Source organism: Somniosus microcephalus, chromosome 29 (genome assembly GCF_052327205.1).
Source record: "Somniosus microcephalus isolate GS21.2 chromosome 29, FLI_Smic_1.0, whole genome shotgun sequence".
Taxonomy (NCBI): Eukaryota; Metazoa; Chordata; class Chondrichthyes; order Squaliformes; family Somniosidae; genus Somniosus; species Somniosus microcephalus.
Window position 1 is genome coordinate 39,384,972 of NC_141015.1, and position 27,353 is coordinate 39,412,324.

Consider the following 27,353-nt stretch of genomic DNA (forward strand, 5'->3'; position numbering starts at 1 on the left):
TGGGTGGGGTGCTTGGGTTGACGTACGCTCCTTGCGCTCGGCTTCCGCTTGCTCCCGGCGAAGAAACTCGAGGTGTTCGGCGCCTTCCCGGATGCTTCTCCTCCACTTTGTGCGGTCTTGGGCCAGGGATTCCCAGGTGTCGGTGGGGATGTTACACTTTTTCAAGGAGGCTTTGAGGGTGTCCTTGAAGCGTTTCCTCTGCCCACCTGGGGCTCGCTTGCTGTGCCGGAGCTCCGAGTAGAGCGCTTGTTTTGGGAGTTTCGTATCGGGCATGCGGACGATGTGACCCGTCCATCGGAGCTGATCGAGCGTGGTCAAAGCTTCGATGCTGGGGATGTTGGCCTGAGCGAGAACACTGACATTGGTGCGCCTATCCTGCCAATGGATTTGCAGGATCTTGGGGAGGCATTGTTGGTGGTACCTCTCCAGTGCTTTGAGGTGCCTGCTGTACATGGTCCATGTCTCTGAAGCATACAGGAGGGTGGGAAATACCATGAGACAGCTAAGGAGCTGATTACCCCACTATACTACTTTTCTCCTAAGATATAACTCCTAAAGAACTTTCTTACAGTCAACTCCAAATTAATGCCCGCTAAATTCACTTGGTAGCACCTCTGATTCAGAAGGTTTGAAGTTGATGTCTCACCACAGGACTTAAGCACATCGTCTAGGCTTACACTTCCAGTGCAGTACTGAGGGAGGGTGGCACGGTTTTAAGGAGCAGGCTGTCCACCGAGACGTTAAACCAACACCTTGTCTGCCTGCTCAAATGGACTATTCAAAGAAGAGCAGGAAGTTCTTCTGGTGGCCTGGCCAGCGCTCTGCCCTCAGCCAACGCAATTAACAGATTAACTCATGGTTTAACCATCTGTTTGTGGGACTTTGATGTGCCACATTTAGCTCCACAACTTCAGCTAAAAGTAAGCTACAGGTTGCAGTGTTTGTGTTGAGGTCCTTATATCAACACACGGTCTTTTTATTCTTAAAAGTCAAAGAAATGGTTGGAAAATCGGGCAGTGTGTGCCCGAAATCGTGATAAGCACTGGCAGTGAATGAGGACCCCTTCCAACGGCAGTGCGGACCACTGGCAAGTCAGCTTTTGGGCTGCCGGCAGATGTTAGCTGTTTCTTCTTTTTATTGCTGCTCTGTGTTGGACACCTTGGGGGAGTTAAGGGTTAATAACCAAACTGCCTTGCATCTTGGGGCAACAGGCTTTCGAAGATAAACAGGTAACAGTGAGGTTATGTTCTGCTCCAAATGTCTGATTATTATCTACAAGAAATTCTTGTGCAAGGAAATAAGTGACTGGGGCGACATCAACCATGAGCGATTAATGTACAACTTTAGTGACTAGTGTAATAAACATAGGCAGAGGGATCAATTAACTATGGTATAGAGGGGATATTTAGGGAGATAAGTTGCCAATGAAACTAGTCCTCAAAGGATCCAAGAACAGATGGGTCAGGAAGTCTTGTTTGTGCAAAGTATCTCTGAAGTAAGAATGCTTATGTAAATAGGATTCAAGAACAGATACATCATGAGGTCTTATCTGTGAAATGTACCTTAGATGTAGGCAAACTGGGGTGTCTAAAGGAGGATGGAGTTGGAGAGCTCGAAAGAGAGAGCAGCCGAAAGCTACTCTCTTGTGCGGTATAGACTGATCACCTTGCTGTATATGAATAAAGTTTGTCCCGTGTACTCCACCATCAAGTGTCTCGTGCTGACTCGAAGTGTGTTGTTGTGAACCATAGAAGGAAGGAAATAACAACAGAAAATGCTGGAAAAACTCAGCAGGCCAGGCAACATCTGTGGAGAGAGAAAGAGAGTCAACGTTTCAGGTCGAAACCCTTCGTCAGGACTGAAAAAACACAGGAAATTAAACAGATTAAAAGGCCAGTTTGGGGGCTGGGAAATGGGGATGAAAGAACAAGAGAAGTGAAGAGACATTAAGAGGTATTCAAAACCAGACGAGATGGTGATAGGACTAGTGGAGACAAAAGACGGCTCTAGATGAGGTGTGAAATGCGCTGGCAGAATGGGAGACAGCTGCCATGTGGGAGAGAGAAAAAGGGGGAAGGGCACAAAACAAAGGTGTGGATAAAAAAGTAAAAATGTAATGGGGGCCGAGGTTATGATCTGAAATTGTTGAACTCGATATTGAGTCCGGAAGGCTGTAAAGTGCCTAATCGGAAGATGAGGTGCTGTTCCTCGAGCTTACGCTGGGTTTCCGTGGAACAATGCAAGAGCCTGTGTTTTTTCAGTCCTGACGAAGGGTTTCGACCTGAAACGTTGACCCTGTTTCTCTCTCCATGGATGCTGCCCTGGCCTGCTGAGTTTTTCCAGCGTTTTCTGTTGTTATTTCGTATTTCCAGCATCCGCAGTATTTTGCGATCACAGAAGGAAGGAGGTTGACTAACAGTTGATTAGGAGGCTGATACCTGGGATGGCAGGAATGACGTATGAGGAGAGATTGGGTCGATTGGGCTTATACTCGCTGGAGTTTAGAAGAATGAGAGGGGATCTCATTGAAACTTATAAAATTCTGGCAGGACTGGACAGACTAGATGCAGGAAGGATGTTCCCGATGGTCGGGGAGTCCAGAACCAGGGGTCACAGTCTAAGGATAAGGGGTAAGCCATTTAGGACAGAAATGAGGAGGAATTTCTTCACCCAGAGAGTGGTGAACCTGTGGAATTCTCTACCACAGAAGGCAGTAGAGGCCAATTCATTAAATATATTCAAGACGGAGTTGGATATATTTCTTAAGGCTAAAGGGATCAAGGGGTATGGGGAGAAAGCAGGGACAGGGTACTGAATTTGGATCAGCCATGATCATATTGAATGGCGGAGCAGGCTCGAGGGGCCGAATGGCCTACTCCTGCTCCTATCTTCTATGTTTCTATGTTTCTAGTTGATCCAACACTATGACAGTGCTGGCACCTCCCAACGTACAAGCCTCCGAATGGAAGTTGGTCGGTATCGCTAAGGTCGCCCGCAGGAGAGGCTCCGTCAGAGAAACCCGCCTTCCTGACCGCGAGCCTTAGTTGACTCTGAGATTGCTGCCAGCTGCACGAGATCCGTGCACGAGGGGCTGCTGCTGCCTCACGGCCCTTAACCCAGTTGAAAAGCAGAGTTCTATTGGCGGCGACATGCCCGTCACCGGCAGGTAGGTAGATATCGCCATATCACTCACAGTGGCTATCCCCGTCTTCTGATTGTTCGCTACTCCGCCATCCACAGCTCGGACGATCAGGATATATTCAAATTTAGTTTCTCTGTCCAGCAGGGATGTAGTCGTTATTTCGCCTGCAAGAAAATGTGCAGAATATTACAATTTTTGCATTCGGAGTAAACCACTCAATACACTGATGACGAGAGGAACTAAAAAAAACGTCTTTTGGGAAAAGGGTTACGGAACCAAGGCGGGGAGATGGGATTAGCCGTGGCTCAGTGGGTAGCACACTCGCCTCTGAGTCAGAAGGTTGTGGGTCCAAGTCCCACTCCAGGGATTTGAACACATAAAGCTAGGCTGATGCTCCCAATGCAGTACTGAGGGAGCGCTGCACTGTCGGAGGTTCTGTCTTTTGGATGAGACGTTAAACCGAGGCCGCATCTGCTCTCTCAGGTGGACGTAAAAGATCCCGCGGCCACTATTTTGAAGAAGAGCAGGGGAGTTATCCCCGGTGTCCTTGCCAATATTTATCCCTCAAACAACATCACAAAAACAGATTATCCGGTCATTATCACATTGCTGTTTGTGGGAGCTTGCTGTGCTCAAATTGGCTGCCGCGTTTCCTACATTACAACAGTGACTACACTTCAAAAGTACTTCATTGGCTGTAAAGCGCTTTGAGACGTCCCGTGGTCGCGAAAGGTGCTATAGAAATGCAAGTCTTTCTTTTTAAGATACAGATCAGCCGCAATCTAATTGAATACTTGCCATAGAGGGAGTGCAGCGAAGGTTCACCAGACTGATTCCTGGGATGGCAGGACTGTCGTATGAGGAGAGATTGGGTGGACTAGGCCTGTATTTACTAGAGTTTAGAAGAATGAGAGGGGATCTCATTGAAACGTGTAAAATTCTGACAGGGCTAGACAGCCTGGATGCAGGGAAGGGTCACAGTCTCAGGATACAGGGTAGGACATTTAGGACTGAGATGAGGAGAAATTTCTTCACTCAGAGGGTGGGGAATCTGTGGAATTCTCTACCACAGAAGGCTGTGGAGGCCAAGTCACTGAATATATTTAAGGAGGAGATCGATAGATTTCTAGACACAAAAGGGGTATGGGGAGAGAGCGGGAATATGGTATTGAGATAGAGGATCAGCCATGATCATATTGAATGACGGAGCAGGCTCGAAGGGCCAAAGGCCAAATGGCCGAATCCTGCTCCTATTTTTCTATGTTCTATGTTTTCTATGAATGGTGGAGCAGGCTAGAGGGGCTGAACGGCCTCCTCCTGTTGTTGTGTTTTTATACCAACAGGAGCATCATGCCGTGCAACGCACAACGCGTTAACGTGCCGCTAAGGCGCGGCTTTGTGTAACCTGATCTTTCAAACGGAGTTTAATTGCTGTAAATAGGCACATCCTGAGGCCAATTAAGGACACACTGCTGTTGCTGAGGGAACTTTGCAGATTCCCAGGCTCCATGTCACAAGAAACCAGCAGAATGTGACTGTCTTTTTTTTTATATAAATGTCTAAATATTTCTGACATTAGGAAGTGTGATGGATGCACACTGGATGGCAAAACTTTCCTTTTAATATAACCCTTTGTTCGGATGTGTAGATAGATTGGGAAAGAAATCCCATTGTTCTTCACTGGGCAAAATGAATGGTCCTGGAATCACTGAAAGGAACCGTGGTTTTTTCCTGACGGCACATTGCCTTCTCAATCCCTGCAAGATTTAATTCCTAAAACTGCTTCGCGGCACCTCTAAGTTCACCTCCAGCTGCTCTCCGCCCAGGACAGCTGGAGTGGTGCGCTCATTGTACGATTTGCACTAGAGAGGGTGCAGAGGAGATTTACGAGGATGTTGCCAGGACTGGGGAATTTTAGCTAGGAGGAAAGATTGGATAGGCTGTGACATGAATCTTGTCATTCATGTGGAAATGACTTATGAAATGATACTGGGCGGCCTGCTGGTGGCGCTGTCCAGGGAGAGTATAAATACTCAGGCATGGGCCCAGCTTGCTCAGGACATTCTTTAACAGGAACTAGTGAAGGACACAACTAGATCTCCATGTTGAAAAACTGTTGATTAAAGCTTTGTTTAATACTTAGACCAAGTGCCTAGTAGTTTTCTTACGTCAGGCTGGGGTTGTTTTCTTTGGAACAGAGGAGGCTGAGGAGAGACTTAATTGAGGTGTATAAAATTATGAGGGGCCTAGATAGAGTGGATAGGAAGGACCTATTTCCCTTAGCAGAAGGGTCAATAACCAGTGGGCACAGATTTAAAGTAATTGGTCGGAGGTTTAGAGGGGATCTGTGGAGAACTTTTTTCACCCAGAGGGTGGGCAGGTGGGGGGGGGGGTCTGGAGCTCACTGCCGGAAAGGGTGGTAGAAGCAGAAACCCTCATCACATTTAAAAAGTATTTGGATATGCACTTGAAGTGCCGTAACCTACAGGGCTACGGACCAAGAGCTGGAAAGTGGGATTAGGCTGGAGAGCTCTTTGTCGGCCGCCACAGACACGATGGGCCGAATGGCCTCGTTCTGTGTGGTAAACTTCGATGATTCTATGATAACTTATTCTATCAGTCGCAGCCCTGCAGCCTGCCTTGGGAAACAAAGCCAGGATTCAGGCAGGTGGGAAGACGCAGCTACACTCTGCTCTATCCACCTGCATCCAGCATGCTGGCCCTCAACATGCGACAGGACGGCCCACCGCTCGATATCAACACAGAAAGGCTTTCTTTAGGGTGGAAGGGAAGTGCCGTATTTTCAATGGGGTTGGCTGTTGGCAGTGGAATCGCAGGATTACCACCAATGCAATCAAGAATGCTTCAAAAAATGGACCATGAGGGGGTTCTGTGACCAAGCAAAGGAGAGATGGAACGAGGCCCTTTACAATGAGATAAATAAGGTTCCGTGACTGCTTCCTCTGGTGACCCAGGAAGGTTTCCATTCTTCAGATTCATCTGCAAGATGCACTGCAGCAACTCACCAAGGCTTCTTCGGCAGCAGCCCCCAAACCCGCGACCTCTTCCACCTAGAAGGACAAGGGCAGCAGGCGCATGGGAACACCACCACCTCCAAGTTCCCCTCCAAGTCACACACCATCCTGACTTGGAAATATATCGGCCGTTCCTTCGTCATCGCTGGGTCAAAATCCTGGAACTCCCTCCCTAACAGCACTGTGGGAGCACCTTCACCACACGGACTGCAGCGGATCAGGAAGGCGGATCACCGCCACCTTCTCAAGGGGCAATTAGGGATGGGCAATAAATGCTGCCCTTGCCAGCGACGCCCACATCCCATAAACAAATTTTAAAAAAAAAGATTTTTGGCTAAATCCAATTCACAAACACAGGAAACTCTCTTTTATCCGGCAAAATTCAGGAGTAGGTTCAGGTAACTTTTACTATATATTAGTGGCCGTGTAACCGGGGCTCCTGCACCTGTGGCCGTGTATGGGGCTCTCGTACCTTGGTAAGTATACCTCTCTGTAATCCGGACTTTTTGATCAACCGGCACCGCGTCTGTCCTGTCGGTGCCAGATAAATAAGAGTTTCCTGTACTTTGGTTTACCATTAAGTTGGGAACGTGACAGTCTACCTGAGCGGGTGTTGATTCGGAACTGCGACGACCCCTCCAGCGAATAGATTATTGACTCCTGACCGTACTCCCGAGATTGGTCCGAATCAGTTGCCGTTACAAACAATACCGTGGCTCCTGTGATAGAGAAACAGACCGGGATCACACGGACATACGGAAATGACGGGCAGGAAAAGACAAGCTGGTCCGTCAAGCCTGCCCCACAGCATGGCGAAACACTTCTTCTCTCCCCCGACCTCCCACCAGCCCCCACATAAAAACCAGGGCCAATAAGGGAAAAAAGTACTCTGTAAAATGATCAGGCACCTATGGTAAGCAGGATTGGTTTTACTCCACCAAGTGAAGCTGCACTGCAAACGTGCCGTTCTTTACCTTCATTCTCCAATGTCTTGAAAAGCTTTTTTCTCCTCAAAGTTAACACTCCACACAGACAGAGGGCCTAAAGTTCATGGGGAACAGGTCCTCTGCTGGATGTGTGGTTGGGGAGGGACTTCAAGCTACCAGTTTTGCCTCAGCCCTAACCCTGTCCCAAATCATTGGGACTGGAAGAATTTTCATAAAGGAGATGGGCATTCCCCGGGAATGGCTCCTTGGGGAGGGGCGGGGAGGTGGGGGCGGGGAGAGGAAATGCAGAAATTTTGACGTGACATCTTGTGCTCCTTGTTATAAATCTCATCATTCGTCAAGAAACTACTCGTGAAATAACGCTGGACGGCCAGCTGGTGGCGCCGTCCAAGGAGTATAAATACTCGGGCGTGGGCCCCAGCTTGCCAGGGACATTTTGTAAGACAAGGAACTAGTGAAGTACAATAGACCTCCATGTTCTGAAACAAGTTGATTAAAGCCTTGCTTTACGCTCAAACCAAGTGCGTAGTGAGTTCATTACGTCACTCCTTTGGGGTGCGCGGTGGGGAGAGTACAGGATGGATTGATGAGGCCAAAGGTCGCAGAAGTTTTAAGCAAAATGACCCATTTCAATGTGGCGGCTTTCCTAATTCGCTACCACATGGTGTGATTGAGGCAAATAGCATAGACGCATTTAAGGGAAGGCTTGTTGAGTACATGAAGAGAAAGGAATGGAAGGATCTGCTGATAGGGTGAGAGAGGGGTGGGAAGAGGCTGATGTGGAGCATGGACCAGTTGGGCCGAACGGCCTGTTTCTGTGCTGTACATTCCATGTAAGGTGATCAATCGCTCTGCAATTGATTGATGTTTGGCAACCAGCAATTTCGACCTCCAGGTCATCATCCTGAATGCAAGTACACCCGCACAATGCAGGCATCCTTTGTGGAAGGGCCAAAGGAGAAGGAGCTGGTGGGATTCAAGCATCAACTTGGGTCAGTTGGTACAACTCTTGCTTCAGTCAGAAATGTGGTGGGTTCAAGCAGCCTCTCCAGGACTTGAGCATCATAATCTAGGCTAACACTTCAGTGCAGTACTGAGAGCCTGCAACATTGTCAGAGGAGCCATCTTTCAAACCAAGGCCCCATCCGCCTGGATATATTTTTTAAAAATCCATGGCAGGGGAGCGCTTGGCGAATATTCCTTTCTCAACCAACACTAGCAACAGTGGATTAACTGGTCAGTCATCTCATTTGCTATTTGAGACCTTGCTGTGGGTTAATTAGCTGTCACATTAGCCTACATAACAGCGAATACGCTTCAAAATCATTCTTCCTTTCTTTTACCGCAGAGGAAAATGCATTCCACGTGCACAGCTCTGGTCTGCACATTACAAAAAGGGCATAGAAGAACTGGAGAAGTGGCAAAAAGGAGTTACAATGATGATACCAGAACGAAGAGGTTATAGCCATCAGGCAAGACTGAACAGGCTCGGGCTCTTTTCTCTAAGAAAAGAAAAGGCTGAGGGTTGACCTAGCAGAGGTCTTTAAAATGATCAAGGGTTTTGATAGGGTAGACACAGAGAAGATGTTTCCATGTGTGGGGGGAGTCCAAAACTAGGGGACATCAATATAAGATAGTCACTAATAAATCCACTAAATAGTTCAGGAGAAACTTCTTTACCCAGAGAGTGGTAAGAATGTGGAACTCGCTACCACAGGGAGTGGTTGAGGCAAATAGCGTAGATGAATTTAAGGGGAAGCTAGATAATCACATGAGGGAGGAAGGAATAGAAGGATAGGATGAGATGAAATTGGGTGGGAGGAGCTGGGTGAAGCATAAACACAGACCAGTTGGGCCGAATGGCCTGTTTCTGTGCTGTAAATATTGTGTAATTCAGTGCCTTCCTAATTCTGAATTTACACTGAATGCACTTCCTTCTACAGCTATGTGTGAACCACTCTATCAGACTGCAGCCCTTAACTCACTCACAGCTAGGCACTATTCCCGATGATGATGCTAGTAGCTTCCAGAGAATCAATGGAATCCAGAATACCCAATACTTCGCCACCCTCACCTGCTATGATATTTTCGGAGACGGCTATAATATAGGAAGACTGGCTGAAAGTGGGAGAGTTATCATTTTCATCCTGCAAGACAGATAGATATGAATGAATTACACAACAGTTTAAAGCTTCATCTGACATCACATCCATAGTATACATAAGAACATCAGAATTAGGAGCGGGATTCGACCGTTCGGCCCCTCGAGCCTGCTCCGCCATTCAATAAGATCATGGCTGATCTTCAACCTCAACTCCACTTTCCTGCACTATCCTCATATCCCCTGATTCCCTTAGTGTATAGCACTGGTCCTTCATTGCAATGAGACACAGAATCAGGTAATGCTATTCGGAGGAGGAGTTACCATAATGCTATGAGAACTGTCTAACCTGGAATGAATAATGTACCAGTTTGAGAATCCTGGAAGCTGCCTGTGAACTTTGAGAAGAGATCATTTTTTTTTTTGAATTAGCAGATCTCACGTGGCATTGCTCACTTATGTGGGGGGGTGGGGGGGCATTGGGATGCGGAAGTTGTCGAAGGGTTTGCATCTCCGCTAAAAGTGTACGGAAACAAGTTTGAGAGGTAACCTCAGAATCAGCGAATGTCAGGTTATTGATTGGTTCCTGGGTAATAAACAGAAAGTAAGACTTACATTTATATAGCGCCTTTCACGACCTCCAGATGTCCTAAAGTGCTTTACAGCCAATGCAGTACTTTTTTTGAAGTGTAGTCACTGTTGTAATGTAGGAAATGCGGCAGCCAATTTGCGCACAGCAAGCTCCCACAAACAGCAATGAGATAATGACCAGATAATCTGTTTTTGTTATGTTGATTGAGGGATAAATATTGGCCAGGACGCCAGGGAGAACTCCCCTGCTCTTCTTCGAAATAATGTCATGGGATCTTTTATGTCCACCCGAGAGGGCAGACGGGGCCTCGGTTTAACGTCTCATCCGAAATATGACACCTCTGACAGTGCAGCACTCCCTCAGCACTGCACTGGAGTGTCAGCCTAGATTTTTTCTGCTCAAGTCTCTGGGGTGGGACTTGAACCCACAACCTTCTGACTCCGAGGTGAGGGTGCTGCCCACTGAGCCACGGCTGACACAGTTTGGGTCTTATTTGCCTAAACATCCCATTGTACTATTCAAAGAAAAGCAGGAGCTCGACCAGTGTTCTGGCCAACATTTCGCCTGCAACCAACAACAGATTAACTAGACACTCATCCCACTGTCATTTGTGGGGCTTTGCAAAAACATAACAATGGTGACTTTGCTTCTGAGTAATTCATTGTACGTGAAACGTTCTGGGCAATTTCTGATAGACGTGATCAGGCGCCAAGGGTAAGTTTGCCATTTTGGCATTTCAAACCTGACTGAAATCCCGAAATACATTTAATATAGGGATAGAGATTAATAAATAATTATAGATGGAATCTGACACTTTGTGGCAGTACTGAGCGAGGGCTGCACTACTGAGGGAGTGCTGCACTGCCGGAGGAGCCGTCTTTCAGAAGAGGCATTAAACCGAGGTGGACGTGAACGATCCCAAAACACCATTCGAAGAAGAACAGGGGCGTTCTTCTTGAAGTCCTGGCCAATATTTATCCCTCCACCAACATCACTTAAAAAAAAACACAGATTATCTGGTCATTTATCTCATTGCTGTTTGCAGGAGCTTGCTGTGCGCAAATTGGCTGCCGTGTTTCCTACAACAGTGACTACGCTTCAAAAAGTACTTCATTGGCTGCAAAGCGCTTTGGGGCGTCCCGAGGTTGCGAAAGGCGCTATAGAAATGCAAGTCTTTGTTTTCTTCAGGCTGGAGAAGAGTTTGCCTCAGGGGTGCCAAACAGCTTGGATATTCGTTCGGATCCTCAGCGGCAGAATTCCAGAAACACGCTGCCGTCGCACAAAGGTCTGCATTCATAAAAATTCAACCCCAGAGTCTCTAGCATATGACAGTAATGATCCCCTTGGAGAAAAAGCTCAGCTCGTAACTATCCCAACCAAAGAAAAAAAATTACTTTAAGTGATTCTTAACCTGCAATTATTTGTTCAAACACCCTCTATTTCTTCATCAGTGTGAGATGCCACAAATATACTTTCCCAATTAACAGCTTGAGATTTAGATAGCTTGATCTGAAAGCTGCTGACAATTAAACAGTACAATGTGTTATTTCATGGGCTGTTAGAGAGTGAAATTGATGTGTCTGCACTTCAACATAGAATGATCAGCCATTTCTGATTTGCCAAATATTTGGCAGATACCAGTTGGAGTTACTCTTCTGCTGAAATGTATTCACAGTTGAGGAAGATTTCATCGATAAGAAAAACGTAAGCCCCTTCTCACAGAAAATCACAGAAACCCCACAGTGCAGATAGAGGCCATTTCGGCCCATCGAGCCTGCACCGACACATATCCCACCCGATCCCCGTAACCCCTGCACCAACACATATCCCACCCTATCCCTGTAACCCCACGTATTTAATCCCCCTAACACTAAGGGTCAATTTATCATAGCCAATCAACCTAACCCGCACATCTTTGGACTGTGGGAGGAAACCGGAGCACCCGGAGAAAACCCACGCAGACACGGGGAGAATGTGCAAACTCCACACAGACAGTCGCCCGAGGCCGGATTCGAACCCGGGTCTCTGGTGCTGTGAGGCAACAGTGCTAACCACTATGCCACCGCGCCGCCCTATAAACAAGTTTATTATTTTGTTAAGCATTCCACCATCTACAAGGCACAAGTCAGGAGTGTGATGGAATACTCTCCACTTGCCTGGATGAGTGCAGCTCCAACAACACTCAAGAAGCTCGACACCATCCAGGACAAAGTAGCCCACTTGATTGACACCCCATCCACCACCTTAAACATTCACTCCCTCCACCACCGGCGCACCGTAGCTACAGTGTGTACCTTCTACAAGATGCACTGCAGCAACTCGCCAAGGCTTCTTCGGCAGCACCTCCCAAACCCACGACCTCTTCCACCTTGAAGGACAAGGGCAGCAGACGCATGGGAACACCACCACCTCCAAGTTCCCCTCCAAGTCACACACCATCCCGAATTGGAAATATATCGGGCCGTTCCTTCATCGTCGCTGGGTCAAAATCCTGGAACTCCCTTCCTAACAGCACTGTGGGAGCACCTTCACCACACGGACTGCAGCGGTTCAAGGCGGCGGCTCACCACCACCTTCTCAAGGGCCATTAGGAATGGGCAGTTAATGCTGGTCTTGCCGGGATGCCCACATCCCAGAACGAATAAAAAAAACCCCACAGAGGAATTCTTCTCCAGCACTTCTCAACAGCCTGTACAATATATTAAAGATCCGTGTTCACTTTCAGCAATGCCATCACTGAAAGGTGTAAGTTTACAGAAGCACGTTCCACTATAACTGTGGACATAGGAATTTATTATGGAAATATAAAAACAAGGACAGAATTGATGACTTTAAAATAGGGACTGAATTATATCGGTGTGCCCTGATCCAATTATCCCCCTTACCCCACTTGACCTGAAGGTCACACATTCTTGAAGCATCTGCCGGGGCTGAGATGGTAGCGCACGTGCCTCGGAGTCAGAAGCCCCACTCCAGGGACTTGAGCACAAAAATCCAGGCTGACACTCCAATGCAGTACTGAGGGAGTGCTGCACTGTCGGCAGTGCCGTCTCTCGGATGAGACCTTAAACCGAGGCCCCGTCGGCCCTCTCAGGGGGACTCAATAGATCAGGGGAGTTCTCCCCGGTGTCCTGGGGCCAATATTTTATCCCTCAATCAACATCACTAAAATAGATTGTCTGGTCTTTGTCACATTACTGTACGTGGGATCTTACTGTGGGCCAATTAGCTGCCGTGTTTCCTACATTACAACACTTCAAAATCAACAATGACTTGTATTTATACAGCGCCTTTAACAGTAAAATATCCCAAGGCGCTGCACAGGAGCCTTATCAAACAAAAATGGTTGGCTGTAAAGCGGTTTGGGACACACTGAGGTTGTGAAAGGCACTACAGAAATGCAGGTCTTTCTTTTTATGTGCAACACCACAGGAAATCAAGTAAATTAAAAAACAAATGCACACAACATCCTGCAGCCTCCCCATCACCGAGATAAGCCACCTGTCCAAATGAGTGAAATTAATCAGGCACAATCTTCTCAGTTTTGTATTGTTGCATTTCCAGTGCAGTGCTCACCACTTCAATCTGTACATTTTTGTAATCAACAACGCCAAGTAAACTTTATTTCAAAGGTTTTGCAGTCAATTCCCTTTAACTTAAATGTTTAAAGCAAATTGAACAAAACAAGGAGCCATCCCCAGGATCTGCTAATCGTTGAAACAGATCAGTTGACAGGCTGGCCGACTTTAGTGTGATTAAACACAGACTGGCGGAAAAGCCCCACGAGTTTGATAGTTCAGTCGTCAAGTTTGTTGGAGGATCAGAGAAAGTTCAGCAACAATAACCTCACGCTCAAGATAGATATTGAATGAGGAAAGCCATTGAGTCCAACTTGGCGCAGCCATCCCTGGACTCCCTTCTTCACAGCCTCCAAAGGTTTCTTAAAAGATTTACAAGAATGGTTCCAGGGATGAGGGGCTTCAGTTATGTGGCTAGGCTGGAGAAGCTGGGGTTGTTCTCCTTAGAACAGAAAAGGTTGAGAGGAGATTTGACAGAGGTGTTCAAAATCATGACAGTGTAGATAGAGAGAAACTGTCCCCATTGGCGGAAGGGTCGTGAACCAGAAGGGTAAGGGCAGAAGAACCAAAGGCGACTTGAGGAAAAACTTCTTTACGCAGCGAGTGGTTAGGATCTGGAATGCACTGCCTGAAAGGGTGGTGGAGGCAGATTCAATCGTGGCTTTCAAAAGGGAGTTGGATAAGTACCTGAAGGAAAAACATTTGCAGGGTTACGGGGAAAGGGCGGGGGAGTGAGACTAGCTGAAGTGCTCTTGCAGAGAGCCGGCACGGGCTCGACGGGCCGAATGGCCTCCTTCTGTGCTGTAACCATTCTATGATTCTATGACCCTGGGCTGTTCGAGGATAAATTTTCCATTTTTATGTCCCAGGCATACACCAAGAGGACAACACCTCTGCTGCCCAGCGGTGGAGCTTTGAACACTTGGCAGTTTCAACGTCACGAGCAAAAGATTCCAATTAGTATTCCAAAACACAGAGCTTCTCCAGTACTTATTTTCTGAGGCTTTTTTCAGTCGGAAAATAATAGCAAATGGAACTTGAAGGGCTAATCCATGTCTTTCCTCAGCTGACAGCTGGACTGAGTAACCATGAACTGATTAATGATCTGCAGAAGCTGCAGTGACAAAATACTATTTCTGACAAGATTCGGACTCGAGTCTTCAGACACAGAGTTATACAGATTTGATACTTGCGTGACCGCAGGATGCACGGCTAAGGAGCTCCTCTGCTCCAAATAAGACAGTCAAGACTTGAGCAGCTGAGAGCCACACTATGTCCTGAATGTGATTTTATTTGATAATATATTGGGAGTTAACTCGTATATAAATCTACAACGTCTCCAGAGGTACTGGAGAGGTACCACCAACGCTGCCTCCACAAGATCCTGCAAATCCATTGGCAGGATAGGCACAACAATGTCAGTGTTCTCGCTCAGGCCAACATCCCCAGCATCGAAGCTCTGACCACGCTCAATCTGCTCCGATGGATGGGTCACCTCGTCCGCATGCCCGATACGAGACTCCCGAAACAAGCGCTCTACTCGGAGCTCCGACACGGCAAGAGGGCCCCAGGTGGGCAGAGGAAACGCTTCAAGGACACCCTCAAAGCCTCCTTGAAAAAGTGTAACATCCCCACCGACACCTGGGAATCCCTGGCCCGAGACCGCACAAAGTGGAGGAGAAGCATCCGGGAAGGCGCCGATCACCTCGCGTCTCTTCGCTGGGAGCAAGCGGAAGCCAAGCGCAGGCAGCGCAAGGAGCGCACGTCAACCCAAGCACCCCACCCACCCGCCCCTTCAACCACCGTCTGCCCCACCTGTGACAGAGACTGTAGGTCCCGCATTGGACTCATCAGTCACCTGAGAACTCATTTTTAATGTGGAAGCAAGTCATCCTCGGTTCCGAGGGACTGCCTAAGAAGAAGAAAAAAAATCTACAACACCACAACTTACATTTATATAGCACCTTTAACGTAGAGAAAAACCCAAAGGCGCTTGAGAGAAGCGTAGTCAGACAAAAAAATGGACGCCAAGCCAAAGAAGGGTGGATTTTAAGAAGGATCTTAAAAGAGAAGAGGGAGGTGGAGAGGCAAAGGGGTGTAGGAAGGGAATTCCAGAGTGTAGGGTCTAGACAGCTAAAGGGTTGGCCGACAGTTTTTTAAAAATTTGTTTTTATGGGATGTGGGCGTCGCTGGCAAGGCCAACATTTATTGCCCATCCCTAATTGCCCTTGAGAAGGTGGTGGTGAACTGCCTTCTTGAACCGCTGCAGTCCGTGTGGTGAAGGTACTCCCACAGTGCTGTTAGGGAGGGAGTTCCAGGATTTTGACCCAGCGACGATGAAGGATCGGCGATAGTCAGGATGGGGTGTGACTTGGAGCTGGTGGTGTTCCCATGCGCCTGCTGCCCTTGTCTTTCTAGATGGAAGAGGTTGCGGGTTTGGGAGGTGCTGCCGAAGAAGCCTTGGCGAGTTGCTGCAGTGCATCTTGTAGATGGTACACACTGCAGCCACGGTGCGCCGGTGGTGAAGGGAGTGAATGTTTAAGGTGGTGGATGGGGTGCCAATCAAGCGGGCTGCTTTGTCCTGGGTGGTGTCGAGCTTCTTGAGTGTTGTTTGGAGCTGCACTCATCCAGGCAAGTGGAGAGTATTCCATCACACTCCTGACTTGTGCCTTGTAGATGGGGAGTCAGGAGGTGAGACACTCGCCGCAGAATACCCAGCCTCTGACCTGCTCTTGTAGACACAGTATTTATGTGGTGGGATGAAGAGAGGGAGGGATGCACTTTATTCTCAACCCCACCACCATGCCTGGCGTGCGGACGATGTGGCCGTGGTCAGAGCTTCGATGCTGGGGATGTTGGCCTGAGCAAGAACACCGACGTTGGTGCGTCTATCCTGCCAATGGATTTGCAGGATCTTGCGGAGGCAGCGTTGGTGGTACCTCTCCAGGCTGTACATGCCTCTCTAATCCTTCTACCACTTACATTAAATCTATGCCTGCTGGTTATCGACCTCTGCTAAGGGAAAGAGGTCCTTCCTATCCACTCTATCCAGGCCCCTCATAATTTTATACACCTCAATTAAGCCTTCTCTGTTCCAAAGAAAACAACCCCAGCCTATCCAGTCTTTCCTCATAGCTAAAATTCTCCAGTCCTGGCAACATCCTCGTAAATCTCCTCTGCACCCTCTCTAGTGCAATCACATCCTTCCTGTAGTGTGGTGACCAGAACTGCACGCAGTACTCTAGCTGTGGCCTAACTAGTGTTTTATACAGTTCAAGCATAACCTCCCTGCTCTTATATTCTGTGCCTCAGCTAATAAAGGCAAGAGAGTAACAACGGTGCAAATGACACATCACGCAACAAAGTCTACCGAAGGTAAGCTGATAAAGAATTTTCTTCCACAATAAAAGCAGAACCAGTCAGAGTAAATAAAAAATAATTTCCCCAATAACTGGTGAAAGATTCATTTTCAGTGCAGGCTGTGTAAAACTGACAGCAGACGTTTCATTTTGCCAACTCCCGCCGTCCCGCTTAATCTCACACTCTCATCGCAGATATTTCGTTTTTAAAAAACTTTCAAATTAAGAATCAATAAGCCGTTAAGTTGCCATAACGAGTAATTATGCAAAGTAGTCATGACTACCCAGCTGTACCATCCACAGCTAAAACCAGAAAATAAACTCAGCAGGCCAGGCAACATCCGTGGAGAGAGAAATAGAGTCAACGTTTCGGGTCGAAACCCTTCGTCAGGACTGAAAAACCACAGGCTCTTTCATTGTTCCACTGAAACCCAGCGTAAGCTCGAGGAACAGCACCTCATCTTCCGATTAGGCACTTTACAGCCTTCCGGACTCAATATCGAGTTCAACAACTTCAGATCATAACCTCGGCCCCTATTACATTTTTATATATATTTTTTTTTTATCCACACCTTTGTTTTGTGCCCTTCCCCCTTTTTCTCTCTCCCACATGGCAGCTGTCTCTCATTCTGCCAGCGCATTTCACACCTCATCTAGAGCTGTCTTTTGTCTCCACTAGTCCGATCACCATCTCGTCTGGTTTTGAATACCTCTTAATGTCTCTTCACTTCTCTTTTGTTCTTTCATCCCCATTTCCCTGCCCCCAAACTGGCCTTTTAATCTGTTTCATTTCCTGTGTTTTCTCTCAGTCCTGACGAAGGGTTTCGACCTGAAACGTTGACTCTGTTTTCTCTCTCCACAGATGTTGCCTGGCCTGCTGAGTTTTTCCAGCATTTTCTGTTGTTATTTTGGATTTCCAGCGTCCGCAGTATTTTGCTATCGGCTAAAACCAGTTACTCCAGCATCAACCACCCAATGACGTAAAAAAGAATGGGTGGGGCGGGGGGGAGATGAAGATCAGGAGAGACAGAATGGAGAATAATTTATAAGTTGAAAGTACAAGTTGCTAAGTTAGAATTCCACTTTGACAAGCAGCCAAGTCCTGACCAAAGGCCAGGCAGTCTCTAGATTAGATTCCAGTTAGCTGGCTGAATGGGATCTTTGACGTTAGAGTCCGCGACGAGGCGAGCTCCTCATGAGCAGTGCTTCCAGGCCTCTTTAGCAACGAGAGCTACGAGCTCTGCCCCAAAGAATGGTGCAACAACCCTTTATTAAACCTTAATGAGAAATCTACAAAGCTCGTTCCATGCTTTAGTTACAAAAATTAAAAATAATAAGTCTCTCACAACCAGTCACTCTGAGTTGACATGTTGATCTCAAAAGTCCTGTGTCAAGGGGCACAGATGCCACCTCGTGAATAATTCCGCTCACCCGACTAGCTTGAGGTTTTCCCCTCCCCCCTCTGGTTTTTTGAACGAGCAGCTCGTCACTGTGGGGAAGTGTAACCTTGCTCATTTGCTAACAGTCTCATCTCAGAGTTAGAAGTGTGAGAGTTCAAGACTTATACCAGGAGTTTGGACTTTAAAAAAAATTCATTCATGGAATGTGGGCGTCGCTGGCAAGGCCAGCATTTATTGCCCATCCCTAATTGCCCTCGAGATGTGCTACCTTCTTGGCAACTGAGTGCCTTGCTAGGCCATTTCAGAGGGCAGTTAAGAGCCAACCACATTGCTGTGGGTCAGGAATCACATACCGGCCAGACCGGGTCAGGGCAGCAGATTTCCTTCCCTAAAGGACATTAGTGAACCAGATGGGTTTTTACAATCTGGTAGTTTGATGGTCACCATTACTGACACTAGCTTTTTATTCCAGATTTAAATTCCCTAGCTGCCGTGGTGAGATTTGAATTCATGACTCCGAGCACATCCGTCCAGAATCTCTGGATTACTAGACCAGTAACATAACCACTATGCTACCATTCCCGTACCCAACTCATAATCTAACATTCCAGGGATGGTGTCCAGTGGGCGCTGCACTGTCGGCAGTGCTGTCCTCCGACTGAGACTTTTAAACCTAGTCTGCTGATTCGACGGCTTCAGGGGAATGTTCAAAATCCCACGGTACTATTGGAAGAGCAGAGAGTTTGCATCATCTCCTGGTCAACGTTATAACCTCAACCAACACCAGCAAGGATAGATTAACTGGTCATTCATCTCATTATCTGTCATGTGAATTTGCTGTGTGAAAAAGGGGGCTGCCATCTCGGATACCCAGCAACGGTCACTGCCTTGTTTCATTATTTCTTTCGGATGAGACGTTAAACCGAGGCCCCGTCTGCCCTCTCAGCTGGGGGTAAAAGATCCCACGGCACTAGTTCAAAGAAGAGCAGGGGCGTTCTCCTCCGTGTCCTGGCCAATACTTATCCCTAAAACAACATCAGCAGATTATCTGGTCATTATCGTATTGCTGTTTGTGGGAGCTTGCTGTGCGCAAATTGGCTGCTGCGTTTCCTACATTACAACAGTGACCACACTTCTAAAGTACTTCATTGGCTGTAAAGCACTTTGGGACGTCCTGAGGTCATGAAAGGCGCTGGAGAAATGCAAGTCTGTCTTTTCTTTAATAGCATAAAGTTTATCTGTGTGTAGAAGTATTGACCGAGATCCCACGGCAGGTTTCATTATAGATAAGGGGGCCGCCGCTAGCCTCGAACAATGGCCCTGAATGAACCTGGGTTGCGACAGATACTAGAAGAGCTGACGACATAGATTAATATGTACTTACAAAAACTTCAACAGTAACGGGGACCGTGCTGTACAGAGGAGGAGTCCCAGCATCTTTTGCCATGATGGTCAAGTAGATAAAGCCTCCCGGTACCCGCTCAAAGTCAATGGGCCTTGTGACGATAATAACTAGGAGAGAGAAAGACATTGAGGGAGATTATTGATGGTCAATACTTCATAAACATCACCAGCCACAGAATCGAACACAACAGCAGGTTATCTTTTCCAATTTTAATTTACCGTTCCCAGCAATAGATAGCAAATTAATCTCTTTACACTGCTGTGACAATCAATAGCCTTCTTCACGACTAAATATATCCGCAGCGACATGAATTTATACTTGGGAGATATTTTTAATTAATTAAAATGTCTGTTAAAATAATGGACAGAGGACCTTCATAAGAGCACACTAAATATTTGTCCACAACTGTCACGAACAAGAATTTCCAGGTTACCATTAAGAGCATCGAGTCGAAGTCGGTAAGGGGGACCCCCGAGCTCCCGGCGGCCTGTCACTTTAATTCACCGCCCCATTCCCACTCAGACCTCACCGTCCTCGGCCTCTTGCATTGTTCCACGGAAGCTCAGCGTAAGCTCGAGGAACAGCACCTCATCTTTCGATTAGGCACTTTACAGCCCTCTGGACTCAATATCGAGTTCAACAATTTCAGATCATAACCTCGGCTCCTATCACATATATATATTTAATATATAGTTTCTCTTTTTTTAATCCACACTTTCATCTGGGCTTTTTCCTTCCCTCCCACATGACAGCTGTCCTTCATTCTGCCAGGGCCATTCACACTTCATCCAGAGCCATCCTTTGTTCCTTGAATATCTCTTAATGTCTCTCAATGTCTCTTAATCTCTCCTGCTTTCTACCCTGTCACTGACCTTCCCTTTTGTCCTTTCATCCCCTCCCCCTTTTCCCAGCCCCCACTTGTTTTAAAATCTATCCCTTTTCCAGTTTTTTTCCAGTTCTGACGAAAGGTCATCGACCTGAAACGTTAACTCTGTTTCTCTCTCCACGGATGTTGCCTGGCCTGCTGAGTTTTTCCAGTGTTTTCTGTTGTTATTTCGGATTTCCAGCATCCGCAGTATTTTGCTATCGTAAGTCGAAGGATACATTCTTTTATAATGACAATCAGTTGTGATTTGTAGCTGATTTAGGAATACAAAATTTGAGCCAGTCAACTGCAAGAACTTTGCGCATTAGTAGATGTGACACAGCAACCTTGACGGACAGAAAATGTGCACCGAATAAACAGGAGAGAGATTTTTCGCTCCTTTTCCTGATCTCCCTGTGCTTTGCATCAGTTGCTGTCAAGAGGCTGGATGCCGCGGCTCAGTGACTGTCGAAATTCAATCTTAAAAGTTTGTAGAAGAAGGAATTATAAGACGCAAGTTTAAAAAAAAAATCCAGCCCTCTAGCGAAAGCATTTACGTGTATGAGGTACAGTGAATACATTTTGAATCTTTTGAGTGTTGGTGGATCTATTTCCTTCACTGCGGACTTTGAAAGTACTGGCTTGGCTTATTTTAATTCCAGGTTCTTTTAACAAGTAAACACTTCTTTTAACAATGCAGGTTTTTTTGGTATATTGCGATCGGTGCACGTGATTCTCTCTACACTAAGGGGGACAAATTGGGTATCGCCCATTTTGGGGGCGCTAATATTGGCCGGGTGCAAAGTTTAGCGCCCGGCACTAATTATCGCCTCCGACTGCAAAATTCACCTCTATCGCCCCTGGAGGTGATTGGAGCGCTAAATCAGACGCTACACACCTCTCTTAAGGCGCTAACGTCGGAGAGCGAGGCGCTACCTCAGACCGCTACCGAAGCTCAGGCGATGTCCGTTACCATGGAAGCCAGACAGACTGGTGCCGTCCAGTTCTTAAAGAGGAGGGGCCATCTTGCTGGCCAGCCACACCCTGCTCATTGCAGCCTTGAATCTCGGCCTGGAGAGACCTCGAAAGCAATTGTGTTGGAAGCACTAATGGATAGGCCCAGGGAAAGAGCTCGGCGCTTAGGAACCTCAAAAGTGGTGCTGAGGGCCAAAACTCCTTAGGACAGCGTTAAAAACAAAAATTTTGCTGACAAGAAAAGGCAGGAAGCGCCCGCCTTTAAACAGCGTTCCCCCAGCCCCTTCCCGGCTTGAAAACGTTTCCCTCTACCTGTCGATCCTAGCGGCAGGCGCTAAGGCAGGGGGCGCGACTCAATATCCGGTCCGGGGCGTTACACGCCCGGCTGACGCAGGAGATCGTGGCGGTAGTGTTTAGCGCCGCCGCAAAACGACTGTCAATTTCGCGAGCGGCGCTCAAATCGCCGCGCTCGGGCGCTAAGTTCCTAGGCGCTAAGCAACCGGATTTATCCCCCTCCGCTTCCAATCTAAACAGCGCTGCCTTTCCGCAAGGAAGAGTCACGCTGGGTCCTCATTACACAACTCCTTGTGGCTGGTTTCAGAGCTGATTGGGAGCGGGCCGTTCAGCCGCCCTCCTTCCCTCCCTCCCTCTCAATCACTGACTGGACTTGACATAAGGATACCGTGGGAGGCGAGAAGGGCAGAAAAAACTGCAGCGGAATTTCCAAGAGGCCACTTACTTCATAGCCTGGGATTCTCGCCTTCAGAGTAATTGCAGCAGGTGAGGGATTAGGCTAAGCCTTGTTCACTGGGCTTCACCGTAAATATTTTACAGCATGGTGAGAATTTTAACAGGCAGAACACCCTCACTGCAAGCCATGCTTTTGCGGTTACACTGTCGGCACACAGTTTGTGGCTTAAACAGCACAACAGGGAGTTATTTTTAATCACCGTGTGTAATTACACTGATGCGGAAACTTAAGAATAACGACCCTTCTATTTCACTGTGACTGTATTTATGATAATACTCAAGCAAACTGTTCAATGTGAATATTTTCTTTTCTTTGGGCCATTCTGCATGATAGGCGTGCAGCTGGAGGCAGACATCTGGTCCGCTCTTCACCAGCTGCAGTCAGCAGCAAGAAGGATCCCAGGTCCAGAATCAGAGGCCCAGAAAATGCGGCTCGACCGAATTTCTATCGGATTACGATTGGAGATGTCAGCACTCTCTCGCCTCGGAGTCAGAAGGTCGCGGGTTCAAGTCCCTTGAGCACAAAAAATCTAGGCTGACTCTCCAGTGCAGTGCTGAGGGAGTGCTGCACTGTCGGAGGTGCCATCTTTCGGATGAGACGGTAAACCGAGGCCCCGTCTGCTCTCTCAGGTGGACGTAAAAGATCCCACAACAGTACTTTGAAGAGGAGCAGGGGAGTTCTCCCTGGTGTCCTGGCCAACGTTTATCTCTCAACCAACATCATTAAAAACAGATTATTTGGTCATTATCACATTTGTGGGAGCTTGCTGTGCGCAAATTGGCTGCTGTGTTTTCTACATTACAACAGTGACTACACTTCATTGGCTGTAAAGCGGTTTGGGATGTCCTGAGGTTGTGAAAGGCGCTATAGAAATGCAAGTTCTTAGTCTAAGGGAGCTGCTTTTTATGAAGTGGTGTCACATTTGTACTTTTGAGTAAACATAGAAGATAGGAGCAGGAGTAGGCCATTCGGCCCCTCGAGCCTGCTCCGCCAGTCAATGAGATCATGGCTGATCATCCAAACTCAGTACCCTGTCCCTGCTTTCTCCCCATATCCCTTTAGCCTTAAGAAATATATTAAGAGTATTTGCATTACACGGCAGAACTACAGGTATTACTGGAACTATTGGTTCCCGAGTTGCAGTCTGAAAGTGGGAGGGTGACCCACTTAATCTCCGATATCCCCATCCTGACAGGTATTGATCCTAAGGCAGAAACCGACGTCTTACCCCCGTAGCCCTCTGATACCCCGATATCGAAGTGGTTGCTCAGAATGGAGGTGTTGAAAATGCTGTAAGTGATCTGGTTGTTCGGAGGTGAGTCATCATCAATCGCCTGCGTTAAAGAAAACAAAAGAAGAGAGAACAATGTGTCAGTGGCTGACGAGGCACAATGGAAGTGAAGTCACTGCTGCATTTGCACCGGCGGAAACAGACAAGCACCCAAAGATCTGACGAAAGGTAATTGATCTGAAACGTTGGGGTAGATTTTCCTGGAGCCGGCAGGCGGGGTTTCAGGCGTGTGGGGGGGGGGGGGGAAATCCCGATTTCGGGGGTCCCGACACCATCCCGCCCAAAACCCGCCTCCACATAAGTTTCAGGGGAGGCGAGTACCCGCCCCACACTGGGACCCGCCGACCCGAGGCGGGAAGGGATTAGTGCCAATTAACTGCCTGTTGACAGGTAGTTAACAGGCAGTTTTTAGCCTAATCCCTATTTTGAGGGGTGTCGTGTGGGATTCCCGACGGCTCCAAACCACGCCAGGTTAGAGGAGTCGGGCCGTCGGGTTGAAGGACTTGGAGGGGTCGAGATGTCGGTGTTCAGGTGAGTGATGGGTGCATGAGTGCAAAGGTAAGTGTCTTTGGTGTGTCTAAAGTGTGTAAAGAAGTTTAAATTACCTGTACTTACCTTAACAGCCTTCCTTCCTCTAGGTTTCGGGAGTCCATCACTCAGCCGGCATTGAAAGCAAAATGGCTGCGAGCTGTCAAAAGTGACAGCCTTCAGCTTTCATTGCCGGTGACAGTTCTAACTGAGTCTGTGTAGAAGGACTCAGGTTAGAAGTCAGACTGTCAGTGTTTGACAGCTTCAAACAGCTGTGAAACACTGATATTTCATCTGTCAAGACCTCTTGACAGATGAAATTTGAGTCTGTGACGTCACCTGTTGCCGGGTGGCCCTTAATTGGCCTGCTGGGCGGGCTTAACAAGGTCAATCAAGGGAAAATCACGTGGATTGGCTGAGCGTCGATGTAGGCGGGACTAAAACCCGAAAGTTGTAGTCCCGCCTCCTTCCCAACAGCTTTAGGAAAATAGACCCCGTTGACTCTTGTTTCTCTCTCCACGGGTGCTGCCGGACCCGCTGAGTGTCTCCAGCATTTTCTGGTTTTTATCCCAAATTTCTATCGTGCTCCTTGATGCAAGAAAACTACTAGGCACTTGGTCTAAGCGTTAATCAAAGCTTTAATCAACTGTTTTACAACATGGAGGTCTAGTTGTGTCCTTCACTAGTTCCTGTTAAGAATATCCTGTGCAAGCTGGGCCTGTGCCCGAGTATTTATACTTTCCCTGGACAGCGCCACCCGTAGGCCGCTCAGTATTATTTCATAAGTCTTTCTTTCATGAATGACAGATTCATGTCACCTCTCACCCACAGAAAGACGTCTGATGCCTTTGCAGTGCGGAGAAGAAATATGGACAGTGAGCGGGGTGAAAGGCTTGGAAGACAGAGTTGAAAAGAAGGTCTTTGAGGATGGCAGGGGTGAGGCCGAGGTAGGGGGGGGGGGGTCGTGCAGTTCGAGAGGGCAGGGGTACGGCAACTGAAAGAGCCAATGGGAGACGGAAAAAAGGTGCAGCTGTGATTCTGAAATATGGTCAAGTTTCCGCTCCAGCTAGAGTGTGCATCGTCGACAGAGAGAAGTGAGGGTCGTGCTGTAAAGGATATTTAATCAATGACTATTGCAAATAACATCATCAGCGCCACAGGTTGGATAAGTAACCCCCAGGAGTCCCAATCTCCTTCCTATGAATACCACATGCTTTTGGTTCTTCTATCATTGAGGGGGGAAAAAAAATTGCAATTTCCAAAGCTATCGCATTAAGGCTCAATACGTTCCACAGTGCCACAGAAAGATAAAGGGGGAAAATTGAGTCGCGCCCCCTTTGGGGCGCTGACTTCGCCCGCCCCGAAAAAATTAGCATCCCCGCAGCCGAAATTGAATGTTAGCGCCCCAAGAGGGAAGTGGGGCGCTACAGGAAGCGCTACTGGAAGCGCCCCGCCTCCCTCTTGGGGTTCTGTGAGGGAATATCGCGGCGCTATGTGCTGCTGCGCGTGACGTCGTGCCGCGGTACTGCAGGCCTTCCTCCCCTTCTTAAAGAGGAGGGGCCTGGCGCAGTGCGTCCCGGTGCCCAGCTGGGCCACCAGGGATCGGAGTTCCAGCAAAAGAGCCTGGCATCTGGCATTCAAGAGAATTGCCGGGCTCACGGAGCGCAGCCGGCACTCCGCGGGGGGGCTGAAGGAGGCCGGGGACAGCAATGGGGGCAGGCGCTAACGGGAGGTGCAATGCAACCAAATTTTTCCCCCAAAGCATCTTACTTATCCGTCCCATGGTTTGTAACCTTCAGTTTGTGTTCCGATCAGTTGCCTCTTCTTAACTTCGATTTGGTCTTGCTTCTCCTGACCTCATCCTGGGTCCTTCTTCTCTGCTAGCTCTTCCTTGCATCCTCTTCTAATTGATGGTCCTGCCCTTACTTTGTGTGTAATAAGCTTGTAGTCTTCAATGGCCAGCACTTCTCCCAACCATTTATTCAGTGTCGTACATTTTGTACCATTCTATGTACCCAATACAAAGTTCCTTTGCACAGATAGACCAATGTTCTTGAGTAGATGGAGGAATGGATTAATCAGATTCCTAACTCGGAGATTATCAAGGTTTTTCAAGACTGCGTTCCAAAATTCCCTCAACCTGAACTACTTGCTTACCAAGGTGGACTAAGGTCACTTCAATCTAGGTGCAGTGCCAGAGGGCACAACCCTGCTCACATCCCATTGATCCTGCATGATGTAGACTGTTCTCCTGTGTGCTTTACAGGCGTGCCTCCACCTATCCAGGTGTTTGTCGCCTAGGTCGCCCCTGCCCCTTTTGGATGAGTTGTTGGTGTATAATTAACACGTCTACGATTTAGCAATAAATTGCTAACAGCGGAAATCTTCCTCCATGGAATCTAATCCTCAACAGGGCATAACTCAAGCAATAGGAGTTCAAGACTGTCGGGAGCACTGTATTGGAGCAAACAAAATTCCCTTCCCATTGGTGCAGGGAAGGGGAGATATTTGCACCTGTTGAGGTTTAGATTCCATGGAGGAAGATTTCTGCTGTTAGTAATTTATTGCTAAATCATAGATGTGTTAATTATACATCAACAACACATCCAAAAGGGGCAGGGGTGACCTAGGCAACAAACACCTGGACAGGTGGAGGCACACCTATAAAGCACACAGGAGAACAGTCTACATCATGCAGGGTCAATGGAACCAAACATCTCCCCATCCCTGGACCAAACATCTCCCCATCCCTGGTCCAAACATCTCCCCATCCATGGTCCAAACATCTCCCCATCCCTGGTCCAAACATCTTACCATCCCTGGACCAAACATCTCCCCATCCCTGGTCCAAACATCTCCCCATCCCTGGACCAAACATCTCCCCATCCCTGGTCCAAACATCTCCCCATCCCTGGTCCAAACATCTCCCCATCCCTGGTCCAAACATTTCCCCATCCCGGCACAAAACGTCTCCCCATCCCTGCACAAAACATCTCCCCATCCCTGGACCAAACATCTCCCCATCCCTGGACCAAACATTGCCCCATCCCTGGTCCAAACATTTCCCCATCACTGGACCAAACCTCTCCCCATCCCTGGTCCAAACATTTCCCCTTCACTGGACCAAACATCTCCCCATCCCTGGATCAAACATCTCCCCATCCCTGGACCAAACATCTCCCCATCCCTGGTCCAAACATCTCCCCGTCCCTGGACCAAACATCTCCCCGTCCCTGGACCAAACATCTCCCCGTCCCTGGTCCAAACATCTCCCCGTCCCTGGTCCAAACATCTCCCCGTCCCTGGTCCAAACATCTCCCCGTCCCTGGACCAAACATCTCCCCATCCCTGGACCAAACATCTCCCCATCCCTGGTCCAAACAT

At 47.9% G+C, this 27,353-nt stretch overlaps 1 protein-coding gene across 1 annotated transcript in view; it reads right to left on the reverse strand.

The window, feature by feature from the left end:
- LOC147098678 (cadherin-23-like) overlaps positions 1–26,924 on the reverse strand; it is a 54,030-nt gene extending 27,106 nt beyond the window's left edge. Inside the window, exons 1-6 of the mRNA XM_085969992.1 lie at positions 26,784–26,924; positions 23,379–23,484; positions 19,539–19,666; positions 9,199–9,271; positions 6,780–6,896; positions 3,107–3,306 (exon numbers count right to left, since the gene is read on the reverse strand). Coding sequence (XP_085826118.1) covers positions 3,107–3,306; positions 6,780–6,896; positions 9,199–9,271; positions 19,539–19,666; positions 23,379–23,484; positions 26,784–26,924 — 765 coding nt within the window. The remainder of the gene's footprint in view (positions 1–3,106; positions 3,307–6,779; positions 6,897–9,198; positions 9,272–19,538; positions 19,667–23,378; positions 23,485–26,783) is intronic.
- Positions 26,925–27,353: the final 429 nt, after the last annotated feature.